The sequence below is a fragment of the Fringilla coelebs genome (assembly GCF_963513975.1).
Source record: "Fringilla coelebs genome assembly, chromosome: 5".
Lineage (NCBI taxonomy): Eukaryota > Metazoa > Chordata > Aves > Passeriformes > Fringillidae > Fringilla > Fringilla coelebs.
In genome coordinates, this window is record NC_140033.1 from 67225670 (window position 1) to 67243458 (window position 17789).

A 17789-nucleotide genomic window follows, 5' to 3' on the forward strand; every position below is an offset into this window, starting at 1 on the left:
TGATTCTTGTGGGGACTTGCCAAGGAGCAAGGTGAAATCATTCTTTCAATAAGCATTAACTTGGCCTTGCAGAGCGTTTTGCTACCTGTCAGGAGCTTTGTCTTCTATCTTTAAACTAAGGTGAGCAGGCAAGTGGCTGGAAGGTTCTGTGCCTCTCACTAAGAGAAGAGCAGTGAGGTGCTGGAGCATGTCAAATGAAGAGCAGCAAAGCTGGCAATGGGTCCAGAGCACAAGCCTTATGAGGAGTGGCTGGGGTGTTTTTTAGCCTGGATATGTACTTTTGGAACAGCAGCTGTTCAGCTCTGTTTAATCAGTTTTTTGTGTTTAGTGGTTTGTAGACAGTAGAGTGATAGAAGGATCTGTGCAGATCTTTGATCAATTATTTTGTCTGTTGCTGTGCAGGGATGCATTTTGAACAGTCTCTTTCTCGTCCCTTTTATCTCTCTACCTAGTCTTTAATGCTGGAAAGTATAAGTGGTTTATGTGTTGATGCAGAAAAGTAGATGCAGTGCTTGTGCGCTGGGACTTCCATTTCTAGGCACCAACTGTGTAATGCTGGGTGATTTTTAAGCTCAGTGGACTCTTTGTTGATATTTTGTTAATCTAGCTCAATGGTTACTGTGCTCTTTTTTCCTCTTAACTGTTAGATTTTTTCAGGATGAGAACACTGCAGCCCACAAAGCCTCAGTTCCATTAACAGTGCTGAATATCAGAACACAGTCTTGCTAGCTTCTCCTCTGATGACCCCTCATTAACCTTGCTTAAAGGCTTGCAAAGCCTTTCTCATATGCTGCAGAAATGCACACAGAAGAACATTTGTCCGTTTTTGTATGCTACTTCTTCCTCCAAATAATAGGCTGGGAGCTGTAGTGTCGTCACTCAGATTTTCAGACATTTGAATGCCTGAAAAAATGCTGCTCAGTGTAACCTCAGCAGAGATGGATAATTCACCTTGCTTGTGATTCAGTCTATCTATAATTCAACAGCACTTTGAAGTCTCTCATGGCTGTACATTTACAGATCACATCACTTGAAGACAGTTCATTGCTGCTAATTTTTCTACTGCATGTCTGGATGAAAACTACATACTGTAGCTGTAGTCTAGTTAACCCTCCCCAAAACAACCCACTAACCCCTGCACTATAGCTGTGTATGATTTCTGGATCTAGTGGTATGATATACAGAAAGCTAGTAAAACCTGTCTTTAGTACATGGAGTGTCCAGTATTTCTCTGTTTCCTCTTTACAGCTTATCTTCCTAATATTGTGGAAGATGGAAGAGCTCTAAATTGTGTAGCAGCTCATCCACTAAATTTTTGGTGTATTTTTTTTAAAAACCAAAACCCAAACAGTTTAAAGTTGACCTATACTGCTTATGCGTCTGCTTATTTGTAGATGGAGATCATGGGAAGTTTTCTGAGTCTGGTTTATTCTGTTGTGCATGAAGGTTCCCCAGCACTTCAGTGATGTAAATTGTGCTTGATGTTAAGGAAGTGAAAATCACCTTGGAGGATGTATAGCAGGAGTTGGCAGGTGTGGTTCCTTTCATGTAGAGTATTTCTCTTGGTGGCCACTTGCTTGGTATCCTGTAGTATGTGTTTGAGGGTGAGGTGCACTGTGCCACCAATGCAAACTGTGTCTGTTTAATGCCAGCTGAATTGTCCCAGACTTCAGCTCAGGCCTTTTGGTGTCAGTCAGTAAAAATAGTGGGAGTCTTGCTTGAGCTTGGGCTGCCTGAAGAGGCTCAAGTGATGTGAGCAGAGTGCAGTGCCTTGATGAGGAGGCTCCTGGCTGCCTCTGCTGTCTGGACTGGGCCCTGTGACCCCCCTGGGCACTGGGATGGGGTCTGCAGATGTGGGATTTCTTGTCCTGATGTGAACAGGACAGAACTCAGAAGGACTGTGGACAGATAGAAAGGAAAAGACATGGGAAATTACTCCATAGGCTCAGTGACTGTGTGAATCTCCAAGTTGAAATGTAAGATTAATTTAGGTGCCAGAAATGTATTTTTTTTTTCCTTATTAAGGATGCTGAGTAGATAGTAAGTCTTGGTTGAAGAAAATCACCAGAGGACTATAGGCAGTTTTTGCTTATGAGCTTTGTTTGTTGTGGCTTGGTACAATAGCTAATCTTAGGGGGTGAGGGGAGTTGTTTTAGGTTGGTTTGTTTTCTATTTATAAAAGGCATGTAGGTACAGGGGTAGAAAGAGGGTGGTAACAATACTGCATGTAATTCATGGTGCTGTACATTAAGGAAATTAGTGAAAGAGTAAACCTGTACCTGGCTTATCATGAATGCCCAAGATCCCTGTTCTACATTGAAAATGTAAACACCTCTGATAGCTCTTTCCTGACCAAAACAGATCTGATGGGAAGGACCTGGATAAGTGGAAACAGCCAAGAAAAAGCTTATTGAATTCTCTGAACTGAACAATTGTTTCACTGGCTGCTCATCTCCTTTCAGGCCCCGGCACTGCAGAACCACGAATCACGTGCTGGGACGCCTTGCTGTGTGTCCTGGCTTGTCAAAACAATTTAATGTAGGTGGAAAGGAATGAATGAAATGAACAGAGTAGGCTTGATGCATCTGTTTCAGTTTGTTCAAAGGGCAGCCCAGTGATTGGGATGTGACACTTAGGTCCTCCAGGGAAGCTATCAGTTTAGGAAGAACAATGCTGTCTATTTTATAAGGTAGTTAAATCCATTTTAGAAAGCAAGCTCTCCTATAGTTTGACAGCTTTGTATATTTTTAAAAATATTTGGGCTATATCTGCTCAGCATGTGCCAGCTGAGCTACTACAAGAATGTGATTTGCTAACTTCTAGATTTAGGACTTTGTCTTATCTGCCTTTGCTTATGGTAAAAAAAGACCAAGAAAGGAGAGAGTATGTCTCCATTTTTAAATTTTATTAGTGGGAATTCCAAAATGATTTGGTCTTTGAAGGATAGGATATCAAGCTGTATATTACTAGCTGTTTTTAAAGTGCTGGCTTCTTTATAAAATTAGGTTTCCTAGGCTTATGGAAAAGTACTTGTGAGTATTTCTACTTTGTTTAGTTTTTGGCTGTTTGATTTAAGAAAAAATTAAAAATTAACAAAAACATTAAAATTGTCTAACTGATCTTGTACTTGGTGAAACTGGAATGTTAATCTGTGAAACCTGTTTCTGCTTTCAAATGAAAACAACAAATACGTGTGGAAATGATCCATCTATGTACGTATTTAGACCATGAATTATAGGAAAAAGGCTGCAGGGGATAAATCTGCTTGTCTGATTCACACTTATAATAATTTAGACAAAAGGAGGGCATATTTTGAGTGATAGGCTGCAGATTTCATTACATCTTTAGAAGTGGAGATACAGCTGAGGGTCCTGCAATTCTGCACACTCCTGCTCAGAGGCCACGATGGATTCTGAGAATGGCCCCCAGTAGCTGCCCTGTTGGGAAGACTCATCTGGGCTTGAGTCTTGAGGAGTATGCAGTTATAACTAAGGATGGTAGAAACCGATCCCTTCCCAAAAGAGAGTGCAAAACACTCTTTTAAATTCTAAGTGATGATGGCTTCTTTCTCTCGGCCACAGCTATGCTATACAGCTACTTCCTGGATTCCATGTGATGCCAAGATACTCTCATTCCCCTGCTTTTCCTGAACTATTTATACCTAACATGGCTGGTAACATCTCAGTCTCCCAAATGACATACATTGCTCTATTTTATTTGCTTATTTCAATATTTTAGTAGCTGCAGCTGCTTAAGTTGCATTTTTTTGTACAAGAATAGGCATGAGGTGAAGTTGTCACTTTTGCCCATACTAATGGCCTAAAGGATGCCAACATGCATTTGGGATAGACTGTTTTAGTCTGTGTCTATGCAGCCTGGGAGATCTTGCTGTCTAATATTTTTAATTACTTAGGTTCTGAAAATGGACTTGTCATTGTAAATTGGCCTGCAGGCCAACTGTTTGCAAGTTGCATTAGAATGTAATTTGTACAGCTAAAACCAGTCATTGTGTATACAGACTTCGTTGGTATAATTGTGCAGGAGACTCAGTATTTTCCCAAATGTTAGGGTTGTGGGTTCTTTTAAAGTATATTGGCAGTGTTCTGTAACCTAGCATTAGTGTTCCTTTAGGAGAAGAATATAAAAACCTGTTACAGATGAGGGTGTGGGTTGTGTGTCCAAGGAAATGAGGGTAGTAAAAGGTAGTATGCACTGCTGGGCTTAGGAAACAAGTGGCCTCTCTGTCTTTTTCTTCCAGCTCTGTTTAATGTTCCCTTTTGCTGCTGCAGTTATGTACTGAAGGGTGCAGGGTTTCCTTGGTTGCAAAAACATAGCTGTGTTCCTGGGTGAAAGTTTTTGGCCTGTGCTTTGTCCAGACTTGTCCCAGATCACTGGGGCACTGTGACTTTGAAAGCAGTGTTGTTTTACTTAGACTATTGCATGGTCTTGGTAGGTTTTTAATGCCAGCACTGAAGTGTTGAGTGTCTGTGCTGAACGTCACAGCTGTGTTTGCAGGAGCATGATGCTGCCATGGATGTGACCAGAGAGAGAAATGAGTCCAAATGTGAGTGAGTGCCTCTTAGGAGTCTGTTAATTGATAAGAGTGATTAGCACTTGTTAGTTTCTATTTGGGGATAGTAGTACAGGGGCAGGGAAAACTGAATAAAGCCTTTAAGGGAGATTGGGTTACATGGGTTAAAATGGGGCTGAAATGAAATACACTTGACTTGATATTAAGTGTAGGTCTAAAACTGGTTAACAGTGTTTGTGGTAGATAATTTGTTAGTATGCACACAATAAAGGAAATGTAATCCAAATGTGTATCGAAAATCTTGGGTTTGGATAAAAATGATTGCAGGTTTTCATATATTGACTATTTAAAAGTGATAGAAAAGTAATTATTGCAGCCTTTTTTGTAGAATGATCATATATAGTAGCTGAATTTACAGCAAAGTACAGTGGCTTAAAAAGTGAATTATGAGGGTCAAGAGCAGAGGCTGAGAATACTGCTTTATTTTCCTGTAAGAAGGAGGATTTGGTGATTGTATTGTGTTTGAAGCACTGGTGCATGTGTGTATGGTCAGCTGTACCTCTTGCAGCTCTCTGCTTTTCTGTCTCAGCAGTTTGCAGCAGTTTAGATCGAGGTTTGAAACAGAACTTGTGCTGCTTTGTTCATTATACTGAAAAGAAGGCTATTCGAGGGGTAAGACAGCTCAAATGAGAATACTTATTACATATAAAAACTCCTGCAACACCTAAACAGACATGAATGCTCAATTGTTGGAGTGTTTCTTCAAATGTTGTACCAAAACTTGTGCAAATACGCTTATGAAAGAATGGGAAGAGGTGGTAATGCTGATTTCTGCACAGTGAAGTAGTTCAAGGATTTAATGATTTTTGATGTCTGTAGATTAAATTAGTCATACATAAGGATTTTGCATTTTCCTAAGAATTGTAAAGGTGAGTGACATTCTAGACACCAATAGGAAACTGATCCCTGAGGTGATTTTCAACCTGTTTTCAGACTTTTACCCGGGGAAACTGTATACTTCTGAAAATTTGAGCTTCATCTGAAAAAGAAGTTTGTCCATGCCTGAACATACTCTGTGAACCTTTTAGAAAATGTTGATGGTCTTAGTGAATGTAGGATGGTTTAGATATTACATGGCTGAATTATATTGAGAAAACACATGACCTGTAAACAAAGGAAGAGGAATTACTGTCTGGAGCACAACGGGAGTATAAGTAAATCCTGTGTGTTTTTGCTGCCTCCTTTTAATGGAAAAGACAATGTGAGACCAAGTGACTTATAATTATTACTCAAATCTGACAAATAGGTCTTCAGTTATTGCTAAATAACTGTTAGAAACAATGCTTCTGAAATTCTTGGCTATAAGTATATCCTGAAATATTTTGTTTTTTAATGCAAACTGCATATGGACCCAGTGTTTGCCAGTCAGTCATTCTGACTGGTGTGAGCAGTGCATTGGTCATGCCTTGGCAAACAGAGAACACTGCACAGCACAAGGAGACATCTTCTCTTTGAGACGTGCTGCTCGTTCAGGTAATAGCTGCTCCAAGTCTTGGTGATAGCTGACAGCCAGCTGCAACACAACAGTCCAGGAATGCTGTTTTGTGTTCTGCCTCTGGCCAAAAGATTGCTTTCTGTCTCTACTGGGACTTACTAGAGTAACTTTTTGGTTTTGTTGACATGAGATTTCAGGAAACTTGCTCAATCATGAGGTTCTGCATTTAATCAAAGAAAATCCAATTCATTCACTTGATGGTCTACAGCTACAGGAACATACTGTATGGTAACAGAGGTTTGATGCTTAACCCCTTCTATGGGTGGCCAGTTCCATGTGTTAACCAGTGGTCTGGATAGACATCTAGGAATAATGAAAGGTTATTGTAGTGTACAACATGAGAGGGACATGCTTTAAATGATCTGATTTCATTCTCAGACACTGAAGTGTTCAAGACATTGTATCCCCTTTCCACCCCAAATCAGGCAACAGCTAAATTTATTAAGAGTAGTAAGGCAGGAGAAAACAGAAAGAGGAGTTAAACTACAGACATGCAGTTCTTAACCCTGAGAGCAATAGAATTATAAAGAGCAACATATTATAAAAAGTCTGTAATAGAGTGTGTTCAAAACAGGCTATTTAAAGGTAATTGCAAACCAAATGACATTTAAGACACGTGATTCTTGTGTGTACCTAACTGTTTTCAAGTTGCTGCCTCTCAATAAGAAAATAAAGCAAAACTTTCTGATGCACCTTTTCTTTTTCATTAGGATCGGAAGCTGTCCAAGTCAGAGCGACAAAGATTTAAAGAGGAAGCTGGGATGCTGAAAGGGCTTCAGCATCCCAATATTGTCAGGTTCTATGATTCCTGGGAGTCTACAGTCAAAGGAAAAAAGTGTATTGTTCTTGTGACCGAGCTCATGACGTCTGGAACATTAAAAACGTAAGTAAATTCAGACAAGTCACAGCGTTTGTTTCATTAGCACAAAACTTAGAGCGTTAGAAGTAGGTGAAATTTAGAGTAGATGAGAACAGAGCCCTTCTGCTGAGGGATAACCTACTGTAGGAACATTCTTGTTGAAGAGGAGCGTTACTAGCATTGCAGGGCATGGTAGAACGTCTTTTAAGTTAGCAAGCTTGTCAGTTCTTATGTGTGATGTCCCAGTAAGTATGTGCACAAGACTTCTGGATTTTAAGAGCTCAAGAAGGCAATACTTAGTTTTCACTTCTCAGAATTTCTTTGGCTTTTTTCTCCAGCTGCTTTCCATTAAGGATGAGCTAGTTCGTAAAGTTCAAAGCTCAAATTAAGTCACCTCTTTTGGGAGGTTTTGGGTGCTACCACAATACAAATAACATGAAAAAAGAAAAAAATTCACCACCTATTGGTTTATCTGAAACTTGCTGAAGCTTCGGATAAAAATCCTGCAACTTGGACCTCTGGGGCAGCCAAGTGCACCTCGTGGTGTGCTGAAGGCCAAGTTAGGAGAACGCTGGAGCTGCAGCTGCTGCGAGGGCCTCTAGCGGCTCTGCTCTCCGCCCCGACCGGGAGCGTGTCCCGAGCTCCAGCCACGTCCCTCTGCTGGGAGTGAAGCTGCCAGCTCTGTAATAAAGGGGCTCTGCTCCTCTCTGGGAGTGTGTCCTGAGCTCCAGCCACCGTCCCTCTGCTGGGAGTGAAGCTGCCAGCTCTGCAATAAAGGGCTCTGCATCCCTCACTTTGTTCAGTGCCCATTTCGCTCTTGGAGAGGCATTCGCACCCTACATGTGTAAGCAGGCTGCAGGAGCTGGAAACAGTTTGCCTTTGGCTGAAATAGCCTGTGAATGTCTTGTGTTTTTTACTGTGCTTATTGATAGCTACAAATGGGCATTCTTAAGAAGAAAAATATCTCTCTGGGAGTCTGGGCTGCAGTTACAGGGTAGTTTTTGTCTCTTGAAATAGTACTGGATGGCTAAGGATACGACAGCATTCTTTAGGTGTGTGTTTAGTGGAGACATTTCTCAGGTTAAGATATTTCAGGTAGAATAATAGATCTGCTGCTTAATATGCTGTTTTCAGACAAGTAATAAGTTAATGGTTTTGCACCTCTGTACTGATACCTTTAAATAAAGTTTACCTAATTTTCTGCTAAATGTGTAGTGCTAAGTTGTTTTTTTTTTCTCCCTTTTTAAACTCCTTTGTCCCTCTCACAGATTTTAATATTTGGATTGGCTTACATGGTATCATAAGCAAGATGATGAAATAATAATAGAAAATTATAAAGTAGGGTGTTGGTAGGAAGAAATACCATAGATTTTCTCTCTGGGATTATTTTGTGTCTTGAAATAAGGTCGTCTTTTTATTTAATCCAGAGAAAAGTAATAGGCTCTTTAATTGAAAATCCTTTAAACTTTGGAGTTCTGGCTAGGGTTTTTCTCTACTCTTGTATAGCTGGTGTTATAACTGGATTTAGTTTATTCTAGTCCACTTTACTTGAGACTTGACAGGTGAACTCTATGGGAGATTTCAGGTGTGCCTTAAGTACTTCATGTGCTTGTGGCATTTTCCTAGATTTACACTGTACACTTGTGTTTGCATATAGTTGACTATTACTTACATATCTTTTTTCAATATGTTTACCTTACCTGCATTTGATAAAAGTGATGCCTTTCTTCTTTTGGTACCTGGGACATAGACATTGTTGTCACTTGTAAAATAGTGAATGGAATACAAGGGTGATGGTATCTTAAAGGCAGTTTTCTAATTTTTTATTTTAGTAAGGATTCCTATAGCTCCTTGAGCTCTTTCTAATTGTAATTACAGAAACTTCGACTGGAAACCTCCTGAGGTCTCTTCTAGTCCAAGCTCTTCTATGATAGTAGGAAAAGTGAAAACATACTGGCTAGTAGGCTTGTCTATTTTTGTGCATTTGTATGTGCTTCCATTTTTAAATTGTTTTCTGCATTAAGTGACATGTGACTTAATTCAGGTTAGTGTTATGGAACAGTGACAGCCACACTGCACAATGTTGGGTGATGGTTGGATCCAGGTCCTTTAACAGTGAAAAGCTGGCAGTGGACTAGCATATTTGTAACCAAGAATGTAATTAGGGATTCCAGATGCTGAACTGAAGTGCCCCTACCATGTGATCTTTGGAACAGGCTCAAGAGAGATGAATGAGGGTTGTGTCAATAGCAGGAATTCAAGTGGTAGCTGGTGCGATTCAGAACCTCCTTCAGTTTGTCTCCTTCCTTGGCTTGGCTTTTTCCCTGCCTTCCTTTACATTCTGACACCTGATTTCCTCTGGAACGGACTCAATTGCTTTTACAGACTTATTTTCACAGCAGGATCACTGCTAGCTACTTGATTTTCCAGATCTTGTTTTGAACTGGAGAAATTCAAGTACAAGGGATGAATACACTACATTTCTGTGTTGGAGCTGATTGAAGTGATTTCATTGGGACTGTATCTCCTAGTTAAGTGAATCTGCAGAAGAGACTGACCACTACCATGGATTAATTGAACACAACTTGCTTTTAGTTTTAAGGTTGCAGTGACTAGACTCCATGCTGGTCACAGAATTTACTAGCAGTCTTTCTGTAGTGTGAAACTCATCTTTATCTGAGACTCTGACTGAGTAACATTGCCCAAACAGGAATAAAGTCCTTGCTCTACAGAGCATGGTGCTTTCTCTACATGTTGTCTGGCCTGTACTTTTTCAGAAGGAACAGAACAGCTCTTCACTTCAAATTATGTTACCCAAATAGAGGTTGAGAGAAAACCCTGCTGGAAAGCACTTGAAAACTGTCAGAGGTTATTCACCCTGTGGCATCTCTAATCTGCTGAAGTTAAGTAGCAGAATAAGATCTTAGTCTTAGGTCACGCTAATTGAAAAATATTTTTGGTATATCAAATTCGACTCTTCCTACATGGGGTTTCAAGGAGTGGCAATGGTAGAACAGTTAAGGTTGGATTGCAAAAGGATACAGACTGATGTGTAAACTCTTCCACCTCAGTTATTTGACAGAACCTTTTTAAAGATTTCTCTGCCCTGTCTCCATCTGTCCATAGTACCAGTTGGTTTCAGGTGATCAAACCCTGTCCTGCACCAGGGAGGGGATTTCTAAGAATTTCTAATTTTCTTGCTAACTCCACAGGTAAATTTGAAGCAGATTTAAAATGTATGTGGAAACCTTGAACAGAGTGCTTGGTTACTCTTGTAAACGAGGGACTAATGATTTCAGAGCTCTTGCAGTTTTCCACAGCTCTGTACTTAGTTGGTTATTAACATTTTGGATCTAGTGACCCACCTTCCCACCCAGTTAGAATTAATCAAGGAAGAGGTTGTGAGTGTTTGAGAAGTTAAATAGGTAAAGAACTGTAATTAATGAGCCTTGAATTATTTGTCATTGAAGCAGTGCCTTGAAATTTAGCAATCCAGCTAATTACTGTAGAGTGATTTTGTATGCAGAGGTGTTATCAGCTAGGTATGCCAAGCTTTCACATTCTTGTTTCATCATTATAGTCTGCTGGCTAGAAGAAAGGGGATAGGTTTTGTAGAGGGGAATCATCTTTAGCTCCTCTGAAGTAATGAAATGCTCAGGTAGATTTTAAAATAGAAGTTTAAGTTCATACATGTCTTTAATTACTGTTTCTTTGCTTCCAAACAGCAAATGGTATTGTTTAATCTACTGTTTGTTAGCAGAATCTGTTTAACCTATTGTTACTTTTTCATTAGGTATTTGAAAAGATTTAAAGTGATGAAAATTAAAGTGCTACGAAGCTGGTGCCGTCAGATACTGAAAGGCTTGCAATTTCTGCACACACGTACTCCTCCCATCATTCATAGAGACTTAAAATGTGACAACATCTTCATTACTGGCCCCACTGGATCAGTCAAGATTGGAGACCTTGGTCTGGCAACCCTGAAACGAGCTTCTTTTGCCAAAAGTGTGATAGGTAAGCCTCTCCTGTTTTGGAGGCTGCTGAGCCAGTCTACCTCTTTGGACACTTGAGTGTTTTAAGAGCTTTCCTATAAAACATGCTTACAAAGGTACATGGTCAAAGCCTGAAAATATGTAGGCTTTGTCTCTTGCTTGCTGAGGTCATTCTGTGTTCCTAATGCAAAGATATGTTGAAATTTTGGTTGTGCTTTTGTTATTTATACATTAGCTATTTCAGAATATAGAGCTCTTGTCCTGCCCAACAATCTAGTGCAACATTGTTGATAAAACCACTCTTCACTACATAAAAATCTTACCTCTGATGTGGTGCTGCTTCAAGAAATGCACAAATGCATTTTGGTGACCAAACAACATTTTGATATTTAGTGTAGCATTAGTTCATACAGCCAAATTTTTTTTTCATTGTCACCAGGGGTTAATGTTGAATCTCTTGCTGCTTGTGAGTAATCAGAAACTGAGGAATACCAAAGAAAGTCAATATTATGTTTAAATAATAACACAGACTGTGGTATAGCACCTTACTGAGGGAGTCTGTAGAATGTGGATTTGTGTGAGTTAGGAGGGTGCATTGGGAAGTAGTGCTTTATTCTGGCTCTGTCCCCATGTATCCATCCATAACCTTTTTCAGAAATTGGTTTGGTGGTGCTAGTATAATCTTTCTTGTGAATTCTTGAAAGAATTGGTTTTATCAGCTTTGTTTTTATAGTTGGGTCAATAGACTGCAGGGAATGAAGTTTCTTTCACTCTCAGTATTTAGAGCTTGCTAAAATTCAGCATAACTCAACAGTCCTGTGCCAGATTCCTAGCTGGGATCAATGGCATATACCTGTAAATTTTCTTGCAAGCTGTCACTGAAATATTTCCTGCTTCTTAACCAGGTCAAAATATTAATGGGGAAGAAAAGAATGGTGTTAAAAACCATAATTTCTTAAGCATATTTGTCATATCTTCAAATTTATCCCTGGAAAATTACCATCTGTTACATAGTTATCTGTTAATGATTAGCCTTTGGAAAAATGACTGCAATTACATTCTTTTTGGTTTAGCCTGGTGAAAACAAGCAATGAGCTGTAGAATGATCTGTAAATTATCTGGAATCTGGTGTCTGCAGGAAATAATTCTGTGTTTAAATTTACAAAAAGCAAACTTGCATCTCTGGCTTAAAGTAAATCTGGTCATACAATGCAGTCCCTTTGTTTGCAGAGGGGATCTGTGATGCTTCACTGGGCAATAATTTTCTGCACACTATTTAAATGGGACTTGTTGAATCTCACGCTCTATGCCTGTAACTCAATCTCTCTGTATTTCTGAGTATTTTTGACTGTAGGATGTCCCTCACTAATGCCTGTATCTGCAGTAGGCCTATAAATATACTGCAGGTGGGAAGGTAAGTATATGAAGAAAAGGGCTCTGGTGAGTGGCCTTTGCAGAAAATTACCTCTTATCCTCTTTTCACGGAGATTTTTATTTGTAACAACAGAGCTTTTCATTGCAAGGCCTTACCTGAACCATTCTACTTCAGCAAGTAGATGGAGAGCACCAGGTCAGAGACTAGCTATGGGCTCTTACCAGTACTACTTCTTTTGCAGCAGAGGGCAGTCAGGTAATTTATGAAACAAGGTTTAATGTGCCTCTTTTCTTACAGGGAGAAAAGGTAAGTGCCTTAACTCTCCTTAGTATTTGGTTTGCAGCCTATGGCTAGTCTACAGTTTTTCCCTCTTCTTATCCCCTCCCCTCCTGTTTGATTTCAGGCTAATCCAGTCTGTTCTGATATTTGTATCAACTAACATACCTAAACAGGGAATTGCATCAGTTCTCATGTGCCATTGTGATTCCATAAAGGCCTTGCAATGGAAGACTCACAAAGTACTTTGGTGCAACAGAGTCACTAAGGGTTTCCTCCCTCTTCTTTTTGCCTCCACTTTCTCTTGTCTCACAGGTTTGCCCAGCCGCTTGCCCCTGCGGTGAGTAACGCCAGCAGCCTCTGCTCGCTTTGAGACATTTAGAGTCTGAATCGTTCTTTTAATTTAAGGTACCCCAGAGTTCATGGCCCCCGAGATGTATGAGGAGAAATATGATGAGTCCGTTGATGTTTATGCTTTTGGGATGTGTATGCTAGAGATGGCCACGTCTGAATATCCTTACTCCGAGTGCCAAAATGCTGCGCAGATCTACCGGCGAGTGACCAGTGTAAGTCCCTCCTCACTGCTGAGCCTAAAGCTACTGCTGTTAGCAAAGGACTGCAGCTGGGTAGCACTGCTGTGCAAGTGTGTGGGGAAAAAAACCTGAATAGAGATTATTTTGGGATGGGTGCAAAGTTACAGGGTGGTTGAACTCACTGAACATCTGTCAGAAGCCTGTAAAATATGTGAATGGAAATAAAATCTTGTTTCTACCATGGTAATACCATCCTGGACCTTGAAAATCAGGTCCTTTGGAGGCATGGTACCTCTGAGAGGATTGAGTCAGACAACGGGATTCATTTCAGGAACAGCCTGATAACACCTGAGCTAGGGAACATGGCATTGAGTGGGGGTACCATATCCCCAGCAGAGTGGAGAGGTACAATGGACTGTTAAAAAACACCTTGAAAGCATTGGGTGGGGGATCTTTGAAAAATTGAGAGCAGCATTTAGCAAAAGCCACCTGGTTATTTAACACCCGAGGCTCTACTAACTGAGTGGGCCCTGCCCAGTCTGAGCCTTTGTGTACAGTAGATGGAGAGAAAGTCCCAGTGGTGCATGTCAGGGGTTTGTTAGGGAATGCAGTGTGGATCAATTCTGCCTCGAGTTCATTCTCTTCTGTCAGTATATAAGAAAAAAAATATGAAGAAACCAAACCCCCCCAAACCAAACTAGAGAAAATGAATGTACTAGAATAATAACAGATTATTTTCTAAGCCACTTGGGGGATGGTGGAAGTAGTTCTGTCTTGAAGAGGAGTTGGTAACCTTGTTCTCTGCAATAAAGCTGGATAACAGATTTGAGCACTGGCTTAGCTGCCTGCCACTTGCCTAGAGTGATTTTAATAGTTCATTGAATTCTGAGTGGCCCTTAGCTCTCCTGTGTTTTGGGGGCACTTCTTATAATGATGAAGTGGAAACACTTGATAAATAGCAGGAAGCTATTCCACCCTGGTAAGTACTGGGCAAGTGTAGTGGTGGAGGCATTGTGGGAGAAAACAAATAAAGCTGAGAAGGCAATCAAGAGATTAGAGCTGGCCCATCTGACCAGACTGTGGGGAACATGCAGGCCCTGAGTGCAGAAGCAGAACTGCAGTGCTAGAAATGTGCAGTATGGTGTGGCTAGATTTAATCTGTGATATCTGTTTTGAAGACTGTACCAGTACAGTGAAACAAATATGTTCAACCTTGTGACCTAAGCATTCAGAAAGAATAGTGAGGTGGCTGCTCGGGGAAGTGAAAACTCGCATTGGATTTCTCAGAATACCTGTGCATGTGTGCAAAGGAGAAAAAAAACCCCAGACTTACCTCTTTGTCCATAAACAAATGAGTTCCTGTTAATTTTTTTGAGTGTTATCTCAGAGAAGTTGCAGATTTAATAAACATCTTGCCTAGCTTTGGAAAAATAAAAGGCTCTCTTATTCCTGATGCCTCACACTGCAAAAGGAAGATATAATTTCTCACTTAGAATTGGAGAAGAGTCTTCATGTCAGAAGCAATCAATTCTGAAGAGAGGCTTGGTGAAATAAGACTATTCCTTTTTTTCAGGGAAATGTTGGAGGGGCACAGGAGAAGGGAAAAAAAGTGGTCACATAAGTGGTGATTTCAGTGTTTTGCACAGATGCTAGAATAACTTTTTATATACATTTGTGTACATACAGATTTGGGGTTTTTTGGTTTAGTTTTTTTTTTTGTGTGTTGGCAAACTTACCTGTAATTTTCTAAATAGAGTTTAAGAACTAGGCTAAAGTCTAGTCCTTACTCTGAGTACAGCACAATCTGTCCTGGAAGCAGTTGAAATCAATGAAAGAAAGCTACATAGCTTACTAGAGCAGTCTCAGTGGTACCTTTCACTGTGCTTATGGATGTGTCTTGGACAGAGCCAAAACAGCAAAATTTGGATGGACAATGTCAGTGGAACTGTCCTAATGTAACTAATGTTCCTTAAGGACCCTGCTGGGAACTGGGATGTTGGTGAGAGTCAGCTGTTGAGACAACCTCAGGCTTGTAAATTCCCAAGTCTTACAGACCTGTCTTTCCCGTGGTCTTTGAAGTACATTAACTGGAAAGCTTTGTAGGGACTTGTAGCAGAAAAAGTTACCTAGAGACTTACCAGGGTTGCACTTACCACTTGTTTATTGTGGGTGGTGCTCCTTTCTCTCCATTTTTATTGGCTGACAGTGGAAATTGGAAATTCTAAGTGGATGAGAAACAGTGGCAATTTTTTGGTTTGTCCAACACCACCATCTCTTCTCCTCTGCTGATGGTTCACAAATCAAGTTTATTTGTTGATTTTTTTTTCCCCTCAACTATTTAATTTACTGCTTGAGAGCTCTGAAGATACACTTTGATATGAAATCCAGCAAATCATGTTTTATTTCAGAGGTAGCAAAGGACAGGAAGGTAAAGAAAGTGAAATGTACATTTGTCTGCTTCCAAAGTCTGTGTGCTTTGGTATTTTTGGGATTGTTCCTTTCAGTGTAGTTGCAAAGCAGTTTGTTCAAAACAAAACCAACCAGAAACAAAATGTGAAGAATTTTTAAGGTAAGCTTTCAATGAAGGCAAGACAAAGTTATCTGGAAATAAAACACAATCCTGTCTTAGCTGATAATGGAGGATTTGGTGTTCTATAATGTGGAAAGCGATCTATGTTATGAAAGTGAAATTAAATACTCCTGATATTCTTTTTACCACTCCATGAAAGCTTTGTGAACCAATGTGAAAAAGAGCTAGGTAGTTTTAGATGTAGAAGATTTTAGAAATTTTACAAGTTTAGACCATGTGAGCAGTTGTGGGTGAGGGATGAACCATTTGCCAAATTCAGTACTTGAAAGGACAGTGTGTGAACTGTCAATAACAGAGTGGAGGCAGAAAACCCCCTCCTGCAGAAGTGACTTGAGCAGTACTGAGCAACACATCTCTTCTAATGCTTGTTGGAAGTTGGGTGTGTTTTGTGGAAGATGTTTAGCATCTCCATTTCAACCCCTTCATTGCTACCTCTCTGGACATGTTTAGGGGTGTTTTGAGGTAGCAGCTACAGTCCTGCTGTGCCTTAAATTGAAAGGATTCTTTTATCTAGGTGTGTACAGAGAGCAGAATGAAGGACAATAGGAATGGTCTGCTATGAAAGTCATGAAAGGTCATACCATGTTGGAGCTTAAAAACCACTGAAACCCCAAAGGCAATGAGATCAAGATGTGCAGCCACTCACTGCATTTAAATTAATTTCCCTCACCCTCTTTGCAGGAACTATTAGGCTTAGAAAAAAGCAAAGTTGCTCCATTATCTCAAATCCTTGCTATTGCTTAGGACAGAATCCTCTGAAAGGTCTCTTAATGCCCAGGGTGTCCTCTCAGAACCTCTTGGTAATAACAATTTATGTTATTTTCTCTCATTTTGGCTGTGCATTGGTCTCTTATTTTTAGAGGGCCTTCAGTTGCATTGAGTTTTGAGCTGACACCTTTTGTGATAAGGGTGGCTCTAGCTGATGCCCAGATACTGCAGCTTTGCAGTAGTGCTCAGAGTACTCAGTCCTGTCTTTCCTTATGGTTGGAAGCAATTTTTTGTTAAATAATACACCTTGGCAAGCACAGATCTAGAATTTGGATCTAAAGTCTGAAGTTCCTCTCACAGATGAGACATTTTTTGGCCCAGGCAGAAATTGTTGCTTCACATCTTGGACAATAGCATTGCTGCATAAACCTGCTGTTCCTAAGATACTCATTTATACTGTCTACATTCTCTCTCTGGGAAGTTCTTGTAATTCCTTAAAACAATCCTAGGATAAAGTTCCTGAAATTTCTCTGGCCTAAGAAACAGAAGTGCAATTAAATTGTTATTCTGGATTACTTTATCTAGAAGAATTCTTTTAACAGAGTAACCTGGGTATGTACCTGGCTTAAAAACACAGCTGTGCAGAATTTGTAGGGCTCAAGGTGTTATGCCAAACTTTGTTTCGCCATTCTGATAAGGAAATCAGCAGTTTAACACAGAATATTGACTTCTGTTTGTACTTACACCCTTTAGCATATTCAGTCCAGACCCTTTCACTAGCAGTTTCTTTAGAAGGAAAGACATCTGCCTGGCTTGTCACTCAAGCATAAAGGAATCTAGCCTTGCTCTTTGTTTTCATTAAATCATAGTGTTGCAATTTTGTCTCAAAACCCTGTTTTCTTTATTGAAGCCATCCTCTGCTGTTCTTTGGAAATGGTTGCAAATAAATTAGTAGTCAGTGCTTAAAAAATTGCAGCTCTTTGGATTTTTACCTTCCTGTGGGATGGGGAAATCTCTGAGGTTTAAGCAGTATGTCTCCTCAGCTGGGACTGAATGCATCCAGTGAGCATTTACTGATGCCTGCTTGGCGTCAGAAAAGAAATACTCTAAACCTGCAGTGAATTGATAACAAGCTGTACTATAGTTAAAGTACTGATTTCCTCTCCTTTGGTTCATTTTTTTCTCCTCTGCCCTCTCGTGCAAGCACAGCTGGCTGTGTGGAATGCTACCAGATTAGGGAATGGATCCCTTTTTTTTGTGGTTTTGCTTTTTTTTTTTTTTTCCTTTTGTTTTTTTTTTTTTTTTGCAATTCTGCTCTGTATCCAAGTAATTCAGAGAGTTACAATGCAAAATGAAATCAAGATAGATAA

The 17789-nt window shown here is 40.0% G+C and overlaps 1 protein-coding gene across 9 annotated transcripts in view; it reads left to right on the forward strand.

Moving 5' to 3' along the window:
• Positions 1-17789, forward strand: part of WNK1 (WNK lysine deficient protein kinase 1) — a 98061-nt gene that overhangs the window by 25060 nt on the left and 55212 nt on the right. For all 9 annotated transcript variants that reach the window (XM_084206947.1, XM_084206949.1, XM_084206948.1 and 6 more), the window contains exons 2-4: positions 6797-6969; positions 10739-10959; positions 12997-13154. In XM_084206947.1, coding sequence (XP_084063073.1) covers positions 6797-6969; positions 10739-10959; positions 12997-13154 — 552 coding nt within the window. The remainder of the gene's footprint in view (positions 1-6796; positions 6970-10738; positions 10960-12996; positions 13155-17789) is intronic.